The sequence below is a fragment of the Drosophila subobscura genome, chromosome dot, assembly GCF_008121235.1.
Source record: "Drosophila subobscura isolate 14011-0131.10 chromosome dot, UCBerk_Dsub_1.0, whole genome shotgun sequence".
In the NCBI taxonomy this organism is placed as follows: domain Eukaryota; kingdom Metazoa; phylum Arthropoda; class Insecta; order Diptera; family Drosophilidae; genus Drosophila; species Drosophila subobscura.
Genome location: NC_048535.1, coordinates 777,968 through 798,240, shown reverse-complemented (window position 1 = coordinate 798,240; position 20,273 = coordinate 777,968). Strand labels below are relative to the sequence as shown.

General features: G+C 36.3%; 2 protein-coding genes across 10 annotated transcripts; one reads left to right on the top strand and one right to left on the bottom strand.

Annotated features, from left to right (window-relative positions):
* Positions 1-1,662: 1,662 nt before the first annotated feature.
* Positions 1,663-8,701, bottom strand: LOC117902955 (calcium/calmodulin-dependent protein kinase type 1). 3 transcript variants are annotated; one of them, XM_034814590.1, is made up of 10 exons: positions 8,501-8,699; positions 5,202-5,436; positions 4,981-5,115; positions 4,091-4,135; positions 3,765-3,839; positions 3,561-3,699; positions 2,653-2,917; positions 2,463-2,589; positions 2,243-2,330; positions 1,663-2,175 (listed from the first exon to the last, which is right to left on the bottom strand). In XM_034814590.1, the coding sequence occupies exons 2-10, from the start codon at positions 5,315-5,317 to the stop codon at positions 1,915-1,917; spliced, it is 1,251 nt and encodes a 416-aa protein (XP_034670481.1). In that variant the 5' UTR covers positions 5,318-5,436; positions 8,501-8,699; the 3' UTR covers positions 1,663-1,914. The 3 variants fall into 3 exon arrangements, with proteins under 3 accessions (XP_034670481.1, XP_034670482.1, XP_034670483.1); XM_034814591.1 differs by having other exon boundaries at positions 5,202-5,422; XM_034814592.1 differs by lacking the exon at positions 4,091-4,135 and having other exon boundaries at positions 8,501-8,701.
* A 1,343-nt stretch (positions 8,702-10,044) lies between these two features.
* Positions 10,045-20,010, top strand: LOC117902954 (ephrin type-B receptor 1-B). Of its 7 annotated transcripts, none has more exons than XM_034814585.1 (14): positions 10,051-10,482; positions 10,664-11,059; positions 11,119-11,198; positions 11,362-11,542; positions 11,605-12,090; positions 12,919-13,806; positions 13,879-14,055; positions 17,202-17,219; positions 17,760-17,888; positions 17,957-18,052; positions 18,567-18,937; positions 19,050-19,196; positions 19,266-19,595; positions 19,727-20,010. In XM_034814585.1, the coding sequence occupies exons 2-14, from the start codon at positions 10,780-10,782 to the stop codon at positions 19,829-19,831; spliced, it is 3,288 nt and encodes a 1,095-aa protein (XP_034670476.1). In that variant the 5' UTR covers positions 10,051-10,482; positions 10,664-10,779; the 3' UTR covers positions 19,832-20,010. The 7 variants fall into 7 exon arrangements, with proteins under 7 accessions (XP_034670480.1, XP_034670476.1, XP_034670475.1 ...); XM_034814584.1 differs by lacking the exon at positions 17,202-17,219 and adding an exon at positions 17,509-17,556 and having other exon boundaries at positions 10,051-10,226; positions 19,727-20,009; XM_034814583.1 differs by lacking the exon at positions 17,202-17,219 and adding an exon at positions 17,509-17,556 and having other exon boundaries at positions 10,051-10,253; positions 19,727-20,009.
* The last annotated feature ends 263 nt before the right edge of the window (positions 20,011-20,273 follow it).

Below are 20,273 nucleotides of genomic sequence, written 5' to 3'. Positions count from 1 at the left end.
AATATTAGTCTTTGAAATGCAAAACTGATGATCTGTGCTTGTGGTTTTAGTTTACCGTCTGGGCAATATTAGGCTTTGAAATGCAAAACTGATGATCTGTGCTGAATCTTAAACGAAATATTAACTTAAAAAACTCAGGAAAAGTCCAGCAAAAATTATATTCTGGGTTCTTAAGTTCGTTATATGGGTTCATTCAATCGGCGTCGTTTAACGTATTGCTTAACAAAATCTCAGAAGGCTGGGCTTAAAACGGTCAACAAAGCAAGCGCTACCACTAAAAAAAAGCCTTACAAACACTTACCAGTTTTTAAAAATTCTTTAAAAAAAAAGTTTTGTCATTGACAAAAATAACGTGAAGAGACGTGTGGAACGCTTCTTACGCGTCACATCTTTTATACCCGGTACTCAGTACTACATATGTACCTTAGCGTTTTTTTTTTTTTTTTTTTTTATTTTAAATTTTTTCTTCATCTGTCATCTACATCACATCACTTCTCACGCCAACACGCTCTTTCAGCTCGTCCCTCTCGCCTAGAGCCGCACACCACACGAAGCAGAGTGTGAATGAGAGAATGTGCCAAAAATAAAAAAAGCTTCTGGACGGGGTGGGTTTGGTTAATGATCCAATCTGTGATCTGATAGATATAGTCCTTCCCTAAGAAATTGCGTTTTTAGTTTTCTTGTATCTTCAAATTTGAGGCTGTGGGAGATTTTCACCCTTTTGTGAGGGCGGGGCTCATTTTTTAAATACACGTGTTACAGAGTGAGCATACAGCCATGTGGATGCAAAATTTGGTGGCTCTAGCTTTTATAGTCTCTGAGATCCAGGCGCTCAACAAGACGGACGGACGGACAGACATGGCTATACCGACTCGGCTATTGATGCTTATCAAGAATATATATCCTTTATGGGGTCGTAAACGTTTCCTTCTGTGCGTTACATAAATCCACTTTGTGCACAAATAAAATATTCCCCATTTACTCTTCGAGTACCGGGTATAAATATATCATTACCATAACTTTCAGAAAAAGTTAGTTTGATTCCTTGAGGTAAAACCGTGTCGGATAATGTAATTACTTTGCAAACATAGTGATATTTCCCTATGCTATGGCGTTGATTGATTATAGCAGGGCTCGGCACGCATGCACCGCGCTTCGTTTCTGCGTTTGTGTGCGTAGACAGCACGCAAAACGGAACACCGAAATAGATTGGTATTGGTACGAATCACTTTAATACTCCTGTAATACACCTATGCACAATAGATAGGCCTGTGCCGAGCCCTGAATTAGGGTCTTTGGAGCAGAAGACAAGTCTTCTCTACACCAGATATTTTTTATACGTATATACATATGAAAGTATGTATTTATATGTACATATATATTTAGTATGAGTGGACTCCATTTAAGGGATTTTCTTTTTCACCGCACAGAAACATTAAAAAAAATTAAGCTGAAGTATGTATAAAGATAGCACTCAATATTAGCTAGTTTAGTTTATCTTGGTATTCAGAGAGAAATATGTATTACTTAGTGCTTTATTTCATTTTAAACATTGCCAGTATAGAGACTTACTTACATTACTCAAATGCAAGACATACATACGTATACATTGTATATGTAATTGCTGATTACAGTTTATAACGGTTTGATTAAATGTGATACTTGGCAAAACTCTTTTTTTATTCTAATTTGGTTTCTCAATAGCCACTGTTCAAGCTGACCATCATTTATCGCAATACAAAAACAATCTAACTATCCATTCTACACATATGTATGTACATATGTGTTTGGCATAATTTCTATGGCTTAATATTAATGTGTTAATCTGTCGCATCGTAACTTTAGCGCAGAGGACGACGGCTATGGTTGTGCAAAAAGATTAAGCATACGCTAGCCTGGCTTTAATCTTGAACCTTAATTCGGTTTACTTGTTTTTTGGTGATTGTTCATGTCCCGGCCTTCCTGGTTTTGTGTTTGCGGTGTTGGCTCATTGGAGCTCGTTATCTTACAATGTGTTGTTTGTGATGCTGACACAGACGGCACAATGGCTGTTATTGGATTTAAAGAGTTCTTTCGGCTATCGTCATTGTTAGCGGCATCAGCTGCAGCACTGCTATTGCTGCTAAGTGCCATTCGCTGCATTTGTCGGATCACTGTTGCCGCATAGTATGCTTGCTAGTATAAGAATACAAAAATGTGTGAGAGTCAAAGGGATTGGGATTGGCTATGAAGCTGAACTCACCTTCCAACGTGACTTAGCAAAATTCTTCTTTAGTTGCTCAGAAACAGTTCCGTGAATGTTCTTGCTACTGGCCTCATTTCCAGATATCCTTTATTATCGAAAAACAAAATAGTTATTTTGACGCATGGACTAAAATTGTTTGAAGAAATTTTACAACATTTTTCGCAATAAACAAAGAAGCGTGCTGATTGTTAACTTATATTAAGGTGCTAAAACTTACCAAGGATGACCCAAGGCTTGCTTGCAAGTAAATCGCTTTTCAACGGTGACGCACATTAAGTTTTTAATAAACTGCTTTGCTGACTCGCTTATCTCGTCCCAGTAAGGGGAATCGAATTCGAATTCGCCTACAGTTTAATGTATATTAGTAAGGCTGTTTAAATGTAATTATTTCATTCATTGAAGATAACCTTTTAAGATTTGAGCGAAAAGATTGGCATCATTTTCATCATAAAACGGGGGATAGCCACACAAGAGAATGTATGATATTACTCCAATACTCCATACGTCAACGGCCTTTCCATAAGGCTTTTGAGCCAGCACTTCTGGGGCAACATATCCCGGGGTTCCACATGCTGTAGCCATAATGCCAGAATCCTCCATTTTCGATAGACCAAAATCGCTGATCATTATTTTGCTGTCGTCTTCAGGACTGTAGTAAAGCAAATTTTCCGGCTGAAATTGCAAAATCTATTTTGAGCAGATCTAATGGCAAAAGAAATTTCTTCTTAAAGGTAAGACGAGTGTTGGTGAAGTAGTAATTATAGAGAAGCAACTAAAACTAGTATTTTATGTGGATAATGTAAAGGAGGGAGCTCGGAAATAAAGGAAAACGAGAAGGGATGCGTGAGACGCTTCTTACGCGTCACAACTTTTATACCCGGTACTCGTAGTACTAAGTACCTTAGCGGTTTTTTTCAAATTTTACATTTTTCTTCATCTGCCATCCACATCTACAACACTTCTCACGCCAACACGCTCCTTTAGCTCGCCCCCCTTCCCTAGAGCCACTCACTGCAGAGTCACGGCAGAGGCCGCTTGGATGGCTGATGGAGGGGTTGGGCGGTAGACACTGCTAATAATTTCTTTATTCTGGCTATAACAATCTAACCCTAATTTGGGAGTCAAAAATATATGGATATTCTCTAAAAAACTCAGATATATTTTATAGTTTTTGAGAAACAGGTCTCAAACACGACGGACGGACGTAAGGACAGAGAGACGTGCATATATCTTCTCGGCTATTGGTACTGATCAAGAATATATAATCTTTATGGGATCTGAAACGATTAATAAGGGACCAGTCTATGATTATTACCTTAAGATCCCGATGAACAACTCCCTGTTCATGCATATAATCTACCGCCTCAAGGATCTGTCGTATAAGATGAGAGGCATCCTTTTCGGTATACGAACCTTTTTCCACAATGCGATCAAAGAGCTCCCCGCCTGTCACCCTAAAGAAAGTGCAAGTTTATAATGTATATTTAATTAAGCTGGGCTATGGCTGTTAAAAACATACAACTCCATAACTAGGTACACCTTCGACTTGTCCTCATAAGTTTCCAGAAGTTGCACAATGTTGGGATGAGTTAATCTAGAAATATATTTAAGAAAACTTTATATGGATGTGCAGTCATATGGAATGGACGTAAAGTCGTATTTTTAGTGTGTACTTCATGTATTCAATGCGGTACATTTAATTAAACACGCAAGCATTAAAATTAATTCGAAGTGTGAATCAATATTGATATTCCCCCGAATTCCATTCAATTATCTTCATCTTCTTGCCAATTCTCTATAACTCACTTAAGCATAGTTCAGTGTGGGATCGGGGTATGAACTCACCGCGTTCCGTTCGGACAGTTGGCATCGAAATGATTTGCACTGAACCTACATGAAAAGAAAACAAATTAAGCAAACAACCAGAAAGTGTTTAAAATAATAAAAATAATACAACTAAGCGAAGAAAACTCAAATATACGAATATTAGCTGGCTTATATCCATTAAGGAGCCTACAGACATTGGAGTTTCTATATAGCGGAGAGTTACAAAATTAATATTATTTGGAAAGGGAAACGGAAAAGTGGCTAGACAGTATACGTAGTTACGATACATATATTTCAAGGTAGAAGGTTTTAGAGCTCTAATAATTGTTGAAGGTGCGACTTTTTAAGAAAAACTAACACATTTTTACATACTCAAAATATACCTCAAGTTGAAAAATTATTTGAAATTTTCAATCCTTATTAAATTTACTACCTACCCACCGACTGACCAACAATATCAGTTAAGTTGTTTTGAATTATTCCATTTTTTTTTTGCATTTACGATTAAAGTAAATTTATGATCAGAAGGTTGATATGCATAAGTAATATAAGGAAATATTGGAACCTTGTCTGGCTAAACTAAGCAGTTTAAGATTTTAAATCAAAAATAAATATAAAATCAATAATATTTTTATGCATAAAAAAGAATAAATGAACCTAAGCGCTCAGACATTGTATCCGAAATGGTTCAATTCGAATACCAAAGTTAAAAATGTACGCTTCAGTTATACATCTTGAAAACATTGTAGCAAGGCAAGGTTTACAAACGAATGTGGGCTCTCGTTACATCAAATGACACACATGTACATATGTATGTAAATATGCATATGTACTCGAAAAGTTTTATTGGGGAATACTGGATTGATGGACACTTGAGATTTAACAACTTTATCTAATCTGCGACTTACCTTCTTAGAACACGTATTTCATTTTCAAGAGATTCTTCCTTTCCCTTGAGTGCTTTCTTGTCGATTATTTTAACAGCAAAATGATCGCCTGGAGTATCCTTACTCTCTGCCAATCGCACTTCGGAAAAGGCTCCGCTAAGGTTGGGAAGATGATGACGATGATTCGCAAATATAAAAACTATCAACAGTAACGTTGTGAATGAAAAAATGCTGTTACTTACGTGCCCAAAAGACCATGAAGATTGTACTTCTCCTCAATTGAGACTTGTTTGTTTAACTCCTTCATATCCTTTGACTTGGCCTTCTTGCCGGAGTCCTTCTTACCAAATAGTGGCATCACTTCAACAAAATTAAGTTTTCTTTTCAATATAACCGAACTGTCTAGTCTACCGTCAATGTGTGCAAGCGTGGCTCATAGTTTTCGTCAACAGATTTCGTCAGACTTGTCGTAAAATTCTAAAAAAAAAAGCAATGATTTCATCTTATCAGTAGAAGCGGCACGAATACATTTCTACAAGCATTAACGGTTGTTTTTAAGTCTTATTAAAGTCTGAGCAGTAGGCTCTAAGCCAAAGGTTATATTCAACTGATTGCGTTGCTGTGCTATATGCTATACTTTGAATGTACACGGTTACATACAAGCATTATAAATACATACGAGGTCGGGCTTTTTTTTATTTTTTCTCTTGTATGTGTCAACATAATATCTTTTTAGCTCTATTAGCCTGGGATTCAGTGGCGGTTTTTTTCGCACGAAAAATATTTTATTAGTAAACAAAAATCTATTTTTTTCAATTATGTTTTTAAAGTTAAAGGTGACCTTGCTGAAACTCCCGTCAAAATTCCAAAAGTGACCATCTGAAACTCTCTCAGCAATGATAGAAAATATTAACCGAATAAAATATTTATGGGCGGTTAGAAATGTGTTGTATTGGTAAGGCCGATTAATTTTCAGCTCGCCCTAGTACATACATACATACATATTTATGAACATACATACATATGTATGTATCCACTCCCATTCGCTTCTTGACAGGGCGATATGAATCCAAAGTAAATTAATATTGACTTGATCGACTTAAAAATAAAGTTAAGTAAAACAATACTGAATACTAAACTAATATAAAAGTGAATGGTAAAATTAATACAAAATATTTTGATAATGCTCAGCAACTGAGTTCTCTTCATAAGTATACTTCATAGGTGTGAATTTCCCATCGCTGTTACTCCTGTTGCTGTTATAAAAGGGGGGTATTTCCATTTATAGGCAGATGGCGAGAGGAGTGTGTACTCTACAATGTACTCTTCCTGGCAAAAAAAAGGTATAAAAACATGATCTTGTTGTCTTTATTTCGGCTGTAATGATTATACGATTGAAATTTTGATAGTTTTAGTGATCGTTTTTTAATAAAATATGTATACGTTAAGTTGCGATTTAACGATTTTGAAATGTTTGGAGACTTGAAAACAAAAAAATTAAAATTAAAAGGATTTACTCAGGATCAAACACTCCACTAAATCGAATAAGTGTTCCAAATTGTGTTGTGATTACAAAAAAAAGTTCAAAAGTTTACCTCGCCCTTGCAGTCTATGAAGATGGTTTCTCTGTCTAACTTTTCTGATCCTTAGATTTTTAAGATACAGATATTGAGATATTTTATTTTTATTCAAATGTCTTAACCAACCCAAGGTTTTGCACCACCTTAGAATGGGCGGGGACTTCTGCATATAAAGTTTTGATATTAGATTAGTTTTTAGATTCTTTCTTCCCTACAGTGCTTTCGACGACCCATAACTACATATGTATATTTTTAATTCATTCAAGAACTTAAACTATAATATCAAAGTAACAGTTTGTATTACAAAAAGGAGTAGGGACGTTTGTGAGACGCTTCGTACGCGTCACAGCTCAGTATGTGCATACATGCATACATAAGCTAGATTATGATTTTTTCGAATTTTACATTTTTTCTACATTTTTTATCTACATCACTTCTCACACCAACACTCCGTTTTAGCTCGTCACCGAAAACGCAATAGTACACAAATACAACATACCGTATTTACTCTTCGAGTACCGGGTACAAAAAGTAGATAGTAGCAATTTGTTTTAACAATAAAGGAGCTACCTAACACATACATATGTATGTATCGATTTGAATATTTTTTAATGATGGTCAAAAAAGTATAGGGATGGGGTCTCAAACGATCTGGCCTAATGAGCATTTTTAAATATATTTACAGATGTACACATAATTTGGATCTGTATAGTTTTGTATGGATTGTACTTAATAAGTGCACATGGCGGTAATAAATACTTAGATATATGTATAGTATAAATAATTACCAATAAAGGCGCTACCTAACACATACATATGTATGTATCTATTTGAATATTGTTAATGATGGTCAAAAAAGTATAGGGATGGGGTCGCAAACGATCTATTCTGGCCTAATGAGCATTTTTAAATATATGTACAGATGTACCCATAATTTGGATCTGTATAGTTTTGTATAGATTGTACTTAATAAGAGCACATGGCGGTAATAAATACTTACATATATGTATAGTAGCGAACAGTGAAATATGTCAACTCAGCTCGATTTCATATAAAACAAATAAGACCATCCAAATTACCATAAAAGTAGGATAGTAAGCCCAAACGCTTGAGAATCAAGAAACTATTTAAATTGGAATTAGATATAAGATACTTAAAAAGGTTGATATCTAAAACGATGTTTTTTGTGGATGTGACCTTGACTAGCCGAGAAATTTACCTGGTCTTAATACGATACAGAATCTTTAACCCCTCATACATACATATGTACATATGTATCTATGTATATACCTTTCAATTTCATCTGAATTGAACAAATTATTAAATAATGAGAAACCAGATCTGAAACATAGAGGCTCAACAAAATAGTAAACTAATTGTTTATTAGCATACTTTTCGAACTTTTCGTGTGATTCTTTATATAATTTTATATTTTTATATTTTTTTACTTAGTTTACTCAGGTTTTTTCTTGAGAGTCATACCAAAACATTATAAAAAAATATTTTACTGTCTACATTTCAATGTCCGCTACTGTGCTAGTATCTCGGTACATATACATATATATATGTATGTATATACATATGTATGTATGTACTTATGAACACATGTATTCGAAAAGTTGCACACGCACCAAATGCCTAAAGTTCGTACATTCATGCATATTATATTTTTAAATGTACATACACCTGTACATACATACATATGTACATACATACATATGTACATATGTCTATACAAACAAACATAGAATTTGAGATCGAAAACAATTGGATGTAAATATGTACATATGGGCATGTCCATACGTAAATTAGCAAAATCATGCTTTAAGGTAGTCAAATAACTTTAAGAAGTTAGAGTCCTTTGTAACATGTTATTTGGTTCAAAAGTCATATGACTTGAATATTTATGAACTGCATGCATTCCCAGAGATATGTATATTTATGTAAGTACTCGTACTTACACGCTTCAACATTTACAAACTTGCGTTAATAAAATCGTGGCTTGAAAATGTTTGATCACATTCTAAATGGCAATTTGAGACACTGTTTGAGAATTTCACATTTTTGCATGAAGTTCGGATCGACGCGCTTCCGCAGATAAAACATGAACTGCTATGAGGTATTAATTACAGTTATTTGTAATATTATTGATTTATTGATTGAATTCAGGCGCTGGCGCAGCTGATAGAATATATCGAATGAATGGCGAACCACCTCCTTGTCCTATCACACCTTGTAAAACTCATGTAATGACTAGGCATTTAGAGCTATTTAAAATTTCGAAATTCTTACTCTTTAGCCCAGTATTTAGTTTCGAAAAAGTGGACTCTAGAAAATTCAAGGATGATAGAGAACAAACTGTTTTCTAGAGCCTGTACGCCGGGCAAGTACTTTGATTAAAAATAAAACTGGCCAATACGTCCTAGAAAATGGTCCGATGGTATTTTATGGTATTCAATGGTAGTTTGATAGTCTCGAAAATATAGATTTTTCTCATAGCCCAGAACTCAGACACGTAAAATATTCTTGCGACAGAAAGTGCTGTAGCGCACTGCAAATGCGAATGAAATCCGTTAAAAGTTCAAATTTTGTATGATTTCAGGCAGGAGTGTTATTTTAGAGTGGAGCTTGGAGGACAGAAATGCACAGAGAAAGTACCGCATTATTAGATGAGTCTGACAATTAAAGACAGAAATGCAATAAACATGGGTTTCATCTCCTTATATATTGAAAAAATTAGTCCGAGTATAAGATTAATAAATCATTATATGTATGCAGTTTTCGTTTGACTGCATTAATACGATTACAAATATCTTTATTTATTTCTCTTTTTTATCCCTCTTTTGCCACTGCGAAAAGCTGGCTGCGAAATTGAAGAACAAAGAACAGGGATGATTTCTTATCGTTTCCATAGGAATATCCTCCCAGAATTGGTCTATCAAAAATGTAGCGCATCTTAGTACTGGGATTACCTAGAAAATGGGGGAAACAAAGCAGTCGAAGTGGAAAGAAAAATGACCGCCGTTCAACAAGCTTGAGGCCATCAAAAAGGCTGAAGAGGAAACAATTATAATAGATGAATGGGAATTCATAGAATTTATTTGCATTTTTAATTTGTTTTATTTCTTCGAAAGCTAGCAACTTCATGTTGCCGAGACATTTTGTCGGCGCTTTCTTCGTTGATTGTCCTCCTCCGCTAATATATGAGCCACTAATCCCACTATAAGTAGTCTCCTGCTTGGATCAATTTGTTTGTTACTAAGCTTCACCACCAAATACCACTACGGTATACTAAATGGTGAGTAAGTAGCTTTGTAGAGAAGGATTAATCAATTGCCGACTACTCGGTATTTCAATAAAAAATACCATTATTTTTCGTTGCTTAACTTTAGGGTTCAAGTACTGATATGAGCCAGGTTAAGTGGACTAAATTCGTTTTCTCTTAGTATACTTACGGTATATATCGAAAATCTCAAGATATATTTTGGTATATTTTAGAGGGTCACACTGCAGTTCTTTTAAAATACAAGGAATACGAATTAAAAATTGAGAAACGAATTAATAATCTAATTCATATGTAATGTCTCGTCGCCGTACTAAACACAAGTTATTACTAATTTTTGATTGTTAAAAGAAATCACAAGTACGTGGGCCAATGTTTAAATTTTAACGCGGACGACTGAAAATGTGTGTGTATTGTGTATACGAATAAATGTATGTAGAAGTGCATATTCGCTAAACGAGCTCCTGAAATGTAATAATAAATCGATTTTGCGTTTAACTACTCAACTAAAGGGAAACGACTTAAGTAGTAGGCTTATTTGAAGCAAACCCGAATCAAAAACAGGAAAAATACAGGAAATCAGCTAGCGTCCTGTACCACCAATTCTACAGCATACATACAATTATGTTTGTATGTATGCAGCTGCATCAGAAAATGCAGGTATCGCATGCCACAATGCATGTGGATATACACACGCGAACACAAAAGTAAAATGCGCATGGTAGTGTGTCCTGAAAAGGAAATATAAAGTGCAGAACTAAGGCTGTTCTTTAAATACAAGTGAATTAACTACCCTCAAATTCTTGTATTTTATACGCTTGTACATCTCTCGTCCAAATAGCATGCCATGGAACTTGAATAACTTGTGATGCTGTCCGCACCATGCAAGCGACCTAATATTTTTGTATATGAAAGAAATCTAAATAAAACAACTGAGAAAATCATCGAACATTTAAAATGCCATCAACGTGCTGTGGAGTCCATAGACGAGATTGTAAAAGCGGTTGCATAGTCAGCCGAAACACCATTTCTTCCAGGGGTAAATTGGCTTTCTTACAAATTAAATTTCACAAAATCAGTGATGCTTTAGTGCCGTCTACACTCGTTCATCCGATTTCAATGCCATCACCTAAACCAGTGCACAATATATCTCGCTATATTGCCAGGATATCCTTATTATGCTTAAGTTGGCTGATTGCAATTCAATACAATATAAGATTGACCCACGCAGATCAAGGTATGATTTGTATGCTTCTCCAAATTGAATATAAACTCTTGACTAACTACAAATTTTAGTTGTTCTGTTGGACACCACCAGAGAAGCTACTCTGGAATGGACACGATATCCGTATGGTCCGCAGGCTCAAACTCCCGGCGTGCGTATTATTTTTTGTTATAACAACTACAGATATAATAATGACTTATGTATATTAAAGAAACTATTCATATTATAAAATACATGAATGTACATAAGTATACATACATATGCGACCATGCTATATTATTATTTTTTATTTTTATACTTCTACAACCACTAAGTGGGTAGAAGAATCATTTACAGACTTTGTTAAAGGCATTAACTGGAGGAGCTATGTTGTTTGTGATGTTGCATATCACAATGTCAACAACTGGCTGTGGTCGCCGTTTATTGATCGAGGACCGGCCAACCGACTTTATATTGAAATTCAATTCACAATACGGGACTGTTCCCTATTCCCAGGTAAGCCACAAGCCTAGCATATTTCCATCGGCCTGTACCATACGTGCTCATACATTTTTCAGGAAATGCTTTGTCTTGCAAAGAAACATTTAGTTTACTCTTCTACGAGTTTGACGCTGCGACTCGCGAGCCCCCGCCTTGGCAAACTGATAGCTACAGACTTATAGCTCGGATTGCTGCTGGAGAAGGTCGATTCAATCAGAACTCCGATGTGGATATCAACACAGAAGTGAAGAGCATAGCTGTGAACAAAAAGGGCGTATACTTTGCCTTTCGAGATCAGGGCGCGTGCATAAGCGTCCTCGCAGTAAAGGTCTATTACATAACGTGTCCGGCTGTTACTGAAAACTTTGCACACTTCAACGAAACGCCTACGGGAAAGGAGATAACTATTATTGAAAAACAGAACGGAACGTGCGTAGAAAATGCTGAGCCATATGAACCACCCACATATCTTTGCAAGGGGGATGGAAAATGGACGATTCTTACCGGCGGGTGCCGTTGCAAGGTCGGCTACGAACCAAACGATGGCAATAAAACATGTACAGGTCAGTATTCTTGTTATACGTCTTCGTATCTCGTATCTCTGGTACTCCCGTTCGCGTTTGTATGTACATATGTATGTGCATACAGTTGTGGTCAAACTAAGAGTAATGCAATGTAGTAATGTTTTCTGCTATTCCTTGAACAAAAAAGTTTTTTTTCTTTACTCGAACAACTATCATGCATTCCTATGCAGGATTATAAGGTTATGGTAGCTTTTCCCTTTTCGTGTTTTTCCATTATTATTTGGCTTTTTTCGGCAAACATCACCATTAATATGCGGTCAACATAAAAGTAGGGCTACAGAAATTTTTGAACTTATTTCGTTAAATAGTTCTTGAATGGTTTAGAATAATAGGGCATGTTGTATTTGTGGTCGGAGCCATGTGTGTAACGTTGTAACATGTTTCCCTAAAAAGTATATACATACATATATTCTTGATCAGCATCAAAAGCAGAGTCGATATAATCGTGTCTGTCTGTCTTTCCGTCCTGATGAGCGCCTAGTACGCAGAGACCATAAGAGCATGCAGACTTCTGTATGCAGTTGCAAGTGTATTTCAAAATTTCGTCCCGCTCCTTTCCGCCGCCACAAAGGTCGAAAATCTCCCACATCCACAATTTGGAAGATAATAGAAAACTAAACAAGCAGTTCCGTAGAGAATGACAATATCTATCATCATATATCTATCTAACTATCTCCGAGTTAAGATCGGCTCAGATCGTTTTTGAAAATGGTTGAAACTATTCTGTTGTATGTGTTGTGTGTATGTTGTATTAGTATGTATTCAGTGTATGTATTTATAACATCTGTGTGGTTGCATTTATTTTAGAATGTCCCGTTGGCACATTTAAATCGCCTGAGGTTCGGAAATGTACGCCGTGCCCACTTCACTCTAATTCTTCAAAAACAGGCTCACCGTTTTGCATGTGCTTGCCAGGATACTATAGACATCCGCGGGACGGTCGACACATGCCATGCTATAGTCCACCAGCTGCACCAACAAACCTCACCTTGTTGTTTGTGGACCAAACAAGTGCAATACTATCATGGAATGCACCAGCTAGGAATGAATCGCAGCTAGTCGAAGGCCAGGGCCAGCTTCACAGCTATCGAAGCGATGTTGTGTACAAGATACGCTGCAGCATGTGCAGCGCAAATGTAATGTTTAACCCGTCCACAGATACATTTAACGAAACAAAAATTACGCTGACTAATCTTGATCCCGTAACGACATATACGGTGCAAATTCACTCCACTAATGGCATATCTTATCTCGTTGACTCGATTCTTCATTCAAACGAAACGACAGCAAACAGTGAAATTGCCTTTGCTAACGCGTCTACTGCAAGCAATCCGCTTGATTTGAATGAAATAAAGACAGAGCATGCGGAAATAATTTTTACGACTGAATCTGCTCTACTTTCAACCGTGTTCAATTTACGAATTTTGGCCATAACCAGCAAAGATGCCGATCTGGAATGGGACAAGCCGTTGCAGAACGATGCTCCTTTGGAGTTTTATGAAGTGCGATGGTTTCCTAAGATCGAATTGGATTCCATAAATAAATCGGCCTTGAATACAAAGGACACGAAAGCACATATCGAAGGACTGCTGGAGAGTACAGAATATGGCTTTCAAGTTCGCTGTAAAACTATTAATGGCTTCGGCTCTTATAGTAATATGATATATGCCCAAACGCTTCAGTCCGTAAGCTCTGGTAGGTTCACAAATACGATTCCATTACCACCGTTTATTATCTAACAACTGCCTCTATGCATAAAAATCACAGTTTATGACGATTCTGTCCAAATACGATTCATAGCTGGTGCGATTGTGACGGGCGTGCTTTTTCTGGTTATTTTTATTGTTGCCACCGTCTACTTTATGCGATCTAAGCATCAAGATGAACTCGATAAGAAGTCTACAAATCATTTGCCTTTACCGATGGACTATGCCAGTAATGAAGGTAAGTTTGATCTATAAATAGGATATACAAATACATATTTGTAATTAAATATATTCTTTATCATGATCATTTGCTGAGTCAATAAGGATATGTCCGTCTGATGCAAACCTAGAACCGTATGCTTCAATCAAAGGGTGAAATTAGGTCAGAAAAGTAATTTTAAGGACTATGCACTCACTTCCAACTTCCAACTCTCTTCCATGCTTTAACTAAGCATATACGAGACATGTATGTACATTTTTTCTATCCATCCAAACCATTCTCTCAGTTTGAAAGCTCAACTAAAGTTCACTCAACTAAATATTACACAAATGGCTCGCATAGTTGACACAGAAACAATCGGGGGTAAAGCCTAGCTATTGTCTGTGAAGACAATTCAAAGCATTCGTTTTCACATACGTTTATAACGACAAAGAGCCTAAACACCTAACTTCTCTAAATCCAGTGGTAAAACTACTTCGGCTAGCCAAAGATAAATCCCCTTATATGAATAATCCCCTTAAATAAAGAAAAAGAACGAAATAAGAAAAAACTGATAACTTTATATTTTAGCTGACCAAGAAAAAACGTTTCTGAAAACTTGTTTAAATCGTTATTATTAGAGCGAAAAATAGGCTTAATATATTTTTATGATATTGTTCTAGAAGAGTGCAAACGAAGGTTGGAAAATGTCTATTTTTTAGCCAAAGGCATCGAATACCAAAGTTTACATTTTTATACCCGGTACTCGAAGAGTAAATAGGTTATATTGTATTTGTGGGGAATAACGGATGTATGTAACGCACAGAAGGAAGTGTAAAAGTACGAGGCTATGTCCAGTGCCTACCCCTGCACATGAAGCAACTATAAAGGAGGTCTCGTCGGCAATTTTAAGACATTTGTACGAGTGAAAAGTGCGAGTGAAAAGGCTTTCGCTGATTAACACTTTGAAGGCAATGTGAAAAAACACGACTTTTGTTTGTTTTATAATTTAATAATTAATAATTTGCTCTCTCTGAACATTTCGCTACATGAACCACTTTCAAATCTTTCGCGACCTTGCCGCATAAACTGCACCAACTCATTTTTAAGCGCAAAATGAACACTTGAAAAAAAATTTTGTCCGCGACCAACCTTCCGCGTCGACAAGCAAACGAGCACTGACAGTAAGGAAAAGCAGCGAGTAACTCTGCCACCGACGAGGCCTCCTTATATAGTTGCTTTATGTGCATGTGTATCACTGTAAGTTACATATGTGCACACATATGTACATACAGCTGTGAAAAAAATAATAGCACCACCACCACAAGCAATTTTCAAATAGTTGCCCAACTCACATTTTTAACTTTAAGGAAACTTGAAGCACATTTTTAGAAAGGGAAGACTCTTACAAATCTGGGAACAACAAAAAAAATCACCTTTTTTGTAAGGCTTTTAAGTTATTTAAGGAACTTTAGAGAAACTCGTAAAATTAGGCGAAAAAATAATAGCACCACTTTTGAAAAATGGATTTAAAATTTAAAAAATGACCAACAAGTAATGAATTTCTTAGTTAACACTTTTGAACTATTAATTCTAAATCAATATTTATCATTCAAGATTTAGTTCAGTGTCCTATTTTGGCAACATCAGCTGCGCAGCGTCTTGGCATGGAATCCACTAAGTCCAGGCATAGCTTTTGAGGAGCTTTGGACCAGGACTCTTAAATTTGTTCTCAAAGTGATCCGACAGTGGTTGGTTTGGAATCAGCAACTGCCTTCTGGACGTCGGACCACAGATTTTCGATCGGTTTTATGTCAGGCGACTGTGCAGGCCACTTTAACACGTTCAGTGTTGGCCCCGAACCATTCCTTTGCTTTCATGCTGGGGCTATTTTCCGTTTGAAAGACCCATACGAGTGGAATTTCGTATTCTGCAAAGGGTAGCATTACTGTCTCCATGAAATTCAAGGACACGTGCTGATCCATGATGGTTTATAGTCAATGTATTGGCCCTACTTCATAGTAAGAGAAGCAGGCCCATACCATTAAATTCAACCTTTTATTTTTAATGGTTTTCTTTGGTGTACTGGTGTTCCTTGAACGTCTTAAGTATGATCGAGATCCCTTTTCAGTAAATAAAACACTTTTTACTCATCTGACATTAAAATTTATGCTCCATTATAGGGATGTCCAATTGGCATGCTCCCTTGCAAACATCATGTGCTTAGTAATTTGTCTGGCGTTTTAAAGTGCGATTTTTTTTGGGCAGCAGGCTTTTAGGCTATGTTGTCTAAGATATTTCCAAACTTTCTAGCCCTTCGCTTTTATTTTAAGCTCTTTTTTTAAGCGCGATAGCAGGCTTGAAGGGAACCTTCTCGCTCTCGCGAATCAGCCTTTTGACCCTAAAAGGGGTCATAGATCGTTTTCATCCACGTGTTTTACACTTTTCTTCATAGTTTAAGGCGTTTTTAATCATTTTATTGAAACTGCCTACCAATTGACCAAATTCTCTGTAAGTTTTTACGTCAAACATAAATTTTTTGCAAGGGTCGCGCTTTTTCGCATTTCAGAGCTTTCCACGTATTATTGTAATGATTATTATTAGCTTTTATGATAGAAACAATGAAATATTAGTTAAAACTAATAAATACGTGGTTTATACAAAGTCAATTCCGCGAAATTGCGGATATTCACTTAAAATAGTGCTAACGGTGCTATTATTTTTTCGCCATATTCGTGGTATTTTTCTTTAAAGTTCAAAAAAAAAAAATATAAAGACAGAATTTTGAAGAAAGGCAACACTTTGCTTGTTAATAGGGAATACTTAACTATATAAAAAAACTAAAAATTTAAAAAAATCGCCACAGTAATTGCTTTTTTTTTGTCCAAGAACAAAATGTGTTGTAGTGGTGCTATTATTTTTTTCGCAACTGTACATACATACATATGTGTATATGTGTACTTAAATATGAATATGCTGACTGATCACCGGGCATTAAAGTATTAACGCGTTACAGCGCCTCATAAAAATCCTCCTCGTTTCGCCTTAAAAACATTGTTAGTTTTGAGCAAAACGGGGCACCTTCTTATTGATAGAATCATGAATTTTGTAAAATGAAACCTTAAACATACATGTATTAATATCCGCCTCCTCTAATCCCTATTAAAACATATATCTCCTTAAAGGACTGGTTGTGACATATAGTAAGTGATTTGACTCATAAATTAAACTAAGCCAAATAATACTCTCATGTTTTCAAATAGTATAAATTTATCCTACACGGTAAAAAGGTCATCAGATCTGTGTACCAGTCGTGTGTTTTCGTATATCAATGTTTTCAACTTTCTTTACTTTGCATTCACCCACGGACTCTTAGCTGTAAACCGCAACAATGCTACTATAGTTTTATAATTATTTGCAGAAAAAAAATTTAATTTAATCTATATAAAAATAAAAAACATAAATATGTAATATTATTTTTATTTTTTTTAGTTAATTCTATGGATACTACTCCAATTGTCAAGACTCTTCATTCAAACGGTATATTTTTTGCATACATACATATGTCTTTGGGTTGTACTAATTCTGATTCTATGGTTCTTGGCCTAACTCGCATGCTACCTTATGAGTATTATGGGCTTTATTAATATACGTTATATATTATTTTAATATATGTATGTACATATGTATATTCGCATGGGATCTCTTTTTTTTAACGATTTACTTCCCCTTTGTTTTTCCAGTGACAACGCCCCTGTTTGGAAACAGTCGGAGCTACGTCGATCCTCATACATATGAGGATCCTAATCAGGCTATACGGGAGTTTGCACGTGAAATAGATGCCAACTACATAACTATAGAAGCAATTATTGGTTAGTTTGTTGTCACTTTTGACAGTTTGGCTTTGGTTTCAGTTGTTACATTTTTTACATTTATGCAGGAGGTGGAGAATTCGGTGATGTATGCCGAGGTCGTTTGAAGATACCTCCCAACTTTGTGCAGGATATTGACGTGGCAATAAAGACATTGAAACCAGGTGAGGTACATTAATACATAAGAGTCAAGTTGTCGGCAGAGAGCAGTTTGGTTGCTACATGTGTTTACTAAGCTGTAGACCTTAGGGCTCGGCACCCATACAATTAACGAGCCGTTTTTGCGTTTGTATGTGAAAACGCACGCAAAACGGAACATTTCACTTTATTGGTATTGGTACGAATCACTGTCATACGCGTGTACGTGAGGGCAGCGCAGCAGCAGCGCATTTTTCCGCACCCCAGGGATAGGGCCGTGCCGAGCCCTGGTCTACAGATATAATAACTCCTGTTGCATATTTATCAAAGTCAACTGTGCATTTTCATTACATATAATATTATAAATAGTAAATTGTTCATGTGTGAACACAAGGTGATGCGATAACCATTTTGGTTTTTAAGTATTAAATAAATGAAACACATAAAAGACGTTCCGTTATAGAACGATGGAAGAACGATTGAAACAAGATCTCACCCAAAACGGATTTATAAATCTAATAATTATCATTGGTTTTATAGGATCTTCGGAAAAGGCACGTTGTGATTTTTTGACTGAAGCCTCAATAATGGGGCAGTTCGATCATCCGAATGTAATATATCTACAAGGAGTAGTTACACGCTCCAATCCGGTTATGATAATAACGGAGTACATGGAAAATGGCAGCTTGGACACATTTCTGCGAGTGAATGACGGCAAATTCCAAACGCTTCAGCTGATTGTAATGCTCCGTGGCATCGCCAGTGGCATGTCCTACCTGAGTGACATGAACTATGTACACAGAGACTTGGCGGCAAGGAATGTTCTCGTTAATGCCCAATTGATTTGCAAAATTGCGGACTTTGGTTTATCACGAGAAATCGAAAATGCAAGTGATGCGTACACAACACGGGTAAGTTAGGACAGTAGACCAGTATAGTGCATTTGCATGCTAGCTACCACTAGCTGATAAGTGTATAATTTTGAGTGCGAATTTCCGTTATTTATCGCTGTAAATATTTTAGGGCGGTAAAATACCGGTACGTTGGACTGCCCCAGAAGCAATTGCATTTAGAAAGTTCACGTCCGCATCGGATGTTTGGTCTTACGGAGTAGTTTTATGGGAGGTCATGTCCTATGGTGAACGTCCATACTGGAACTGGTCAAATCAGGTACGCCACCCTCGCATATCGATGTGCAAAAATGCAGCGTACTCACCTAGTTCCCTATCGTATACGTAGGACGTAATAAAGAGTATTGAAAAGGGCTATCGCCTACCGGCGCCAATGGATTGTCCAGAAGCTCTTTATCAGTTGATGTTGGATTGCTGGCAAAAGCAGCGAACGCATCGTCCCACATTTGCCAGCATCGTTTCGACGCTTGACAACTTAGCGAGACAACCACAGTCATTGCTGACAACTCGCAACTCCCCGGAAACAGACGGAGCTCATATTTTGGATACACAACGTGGACAGAACATGTTCTTAAGCACAGACTCATGGTTGGAGAATATTAAAATGTCAAGATACTGTCAACATTTTAAAGAGGCTAATTTAGTGAATGCACAACAGGTGAGATAGATCTACTATGTCGTACTATATGCACGTTCAAGTATATACATAGTTTCGTAGTTTATAAGCGCTCTAAAGATTTGCGACAATAGCTAACCGTTATTACTGTTTTTTGAACCACCCTTCCACAGATCTCTAGGTTAACAGCTCAACAGCTTTCGGACATGGGGATCACTTTAGTAGGACATCAAAAAAAGATTTTACACCAAGCCCGACAACTGGACACAATTATATAATTGATATATTTTTATTTAGTAGCATAAACCATTAAGCTGTACATATAAATATTTAACACAAGACTCACAAATGCATACATTCATACATATACAAGCAAACGACACGTGTGAAATACAAAACAAGAAAAAACCATAAGTATTATAAGCAAAAAATCATAATTTCTCATTACGAAAGTTCAAAAAAAATATATATAGTCTTATTTTGATATATGTATATATATATATACATATATCTAATAGATACAACGATTTTTATACCCGGTATTGGAAGAGTAAATAGGGTATATTGTATTTGTGCACAAAGTGGATGTATGTAACGCAGAGAAGGAAACGTTTCCGACCTTACAAAGTATATATATTCATGATCAGCATCAATAGCCGAATCGATATAGTCATGTCTTTCTGTTCGTCCGTCCGTCTGTCCGTCGGTCTGTCCGTCCGT

Bases quoted from the DNA above. Each gene is read 5' to 3' on its own strand.
- LOC117902954 (XM_034814584.1), top strand. From the start codon at position 10,780: ATGCCATCAACGTGCTGTGGAGTCCATAGACGAGATTGTAAAAGCGGT. The intron at 17,557-17,759 runs GTATATTTTTTG...TTGTTTTTCCAG, and splicing joins CAAGACTCTTCATTCAAACG to TGACAACGCCCCTGTTTGGA. The intron at 19,596-19,726 runs GTGAGATAGATC...ACCCTTCCACAG, and splicing joins ATTTAGTGAATGCACAACAG to ATCTCTAGGTTAACAGCTCA.
- LOC117902955 (XM_034814590.1), bottom strand. From the start codon at position 5,317: ATGCCACTATTTGGTAAGAAGGACTCCGGCAAGAAGGCCAAGTCAAAG. The intron at 5,116-5,201 runs GTAAGTAACAGC...TCCCAACCTTAG, and splicing joins CTTCATGGTCTTTTGGGCAC to CGGAGCCTTTTCCGAAGTGC. The intron at 2,176-2,242 runs GTGAGTTCAGCT...TTCTTATACTAG, and splicing joins TTGCTAAGTCACGTTGGAAG to CAAGCATACTATGCGGCAAC.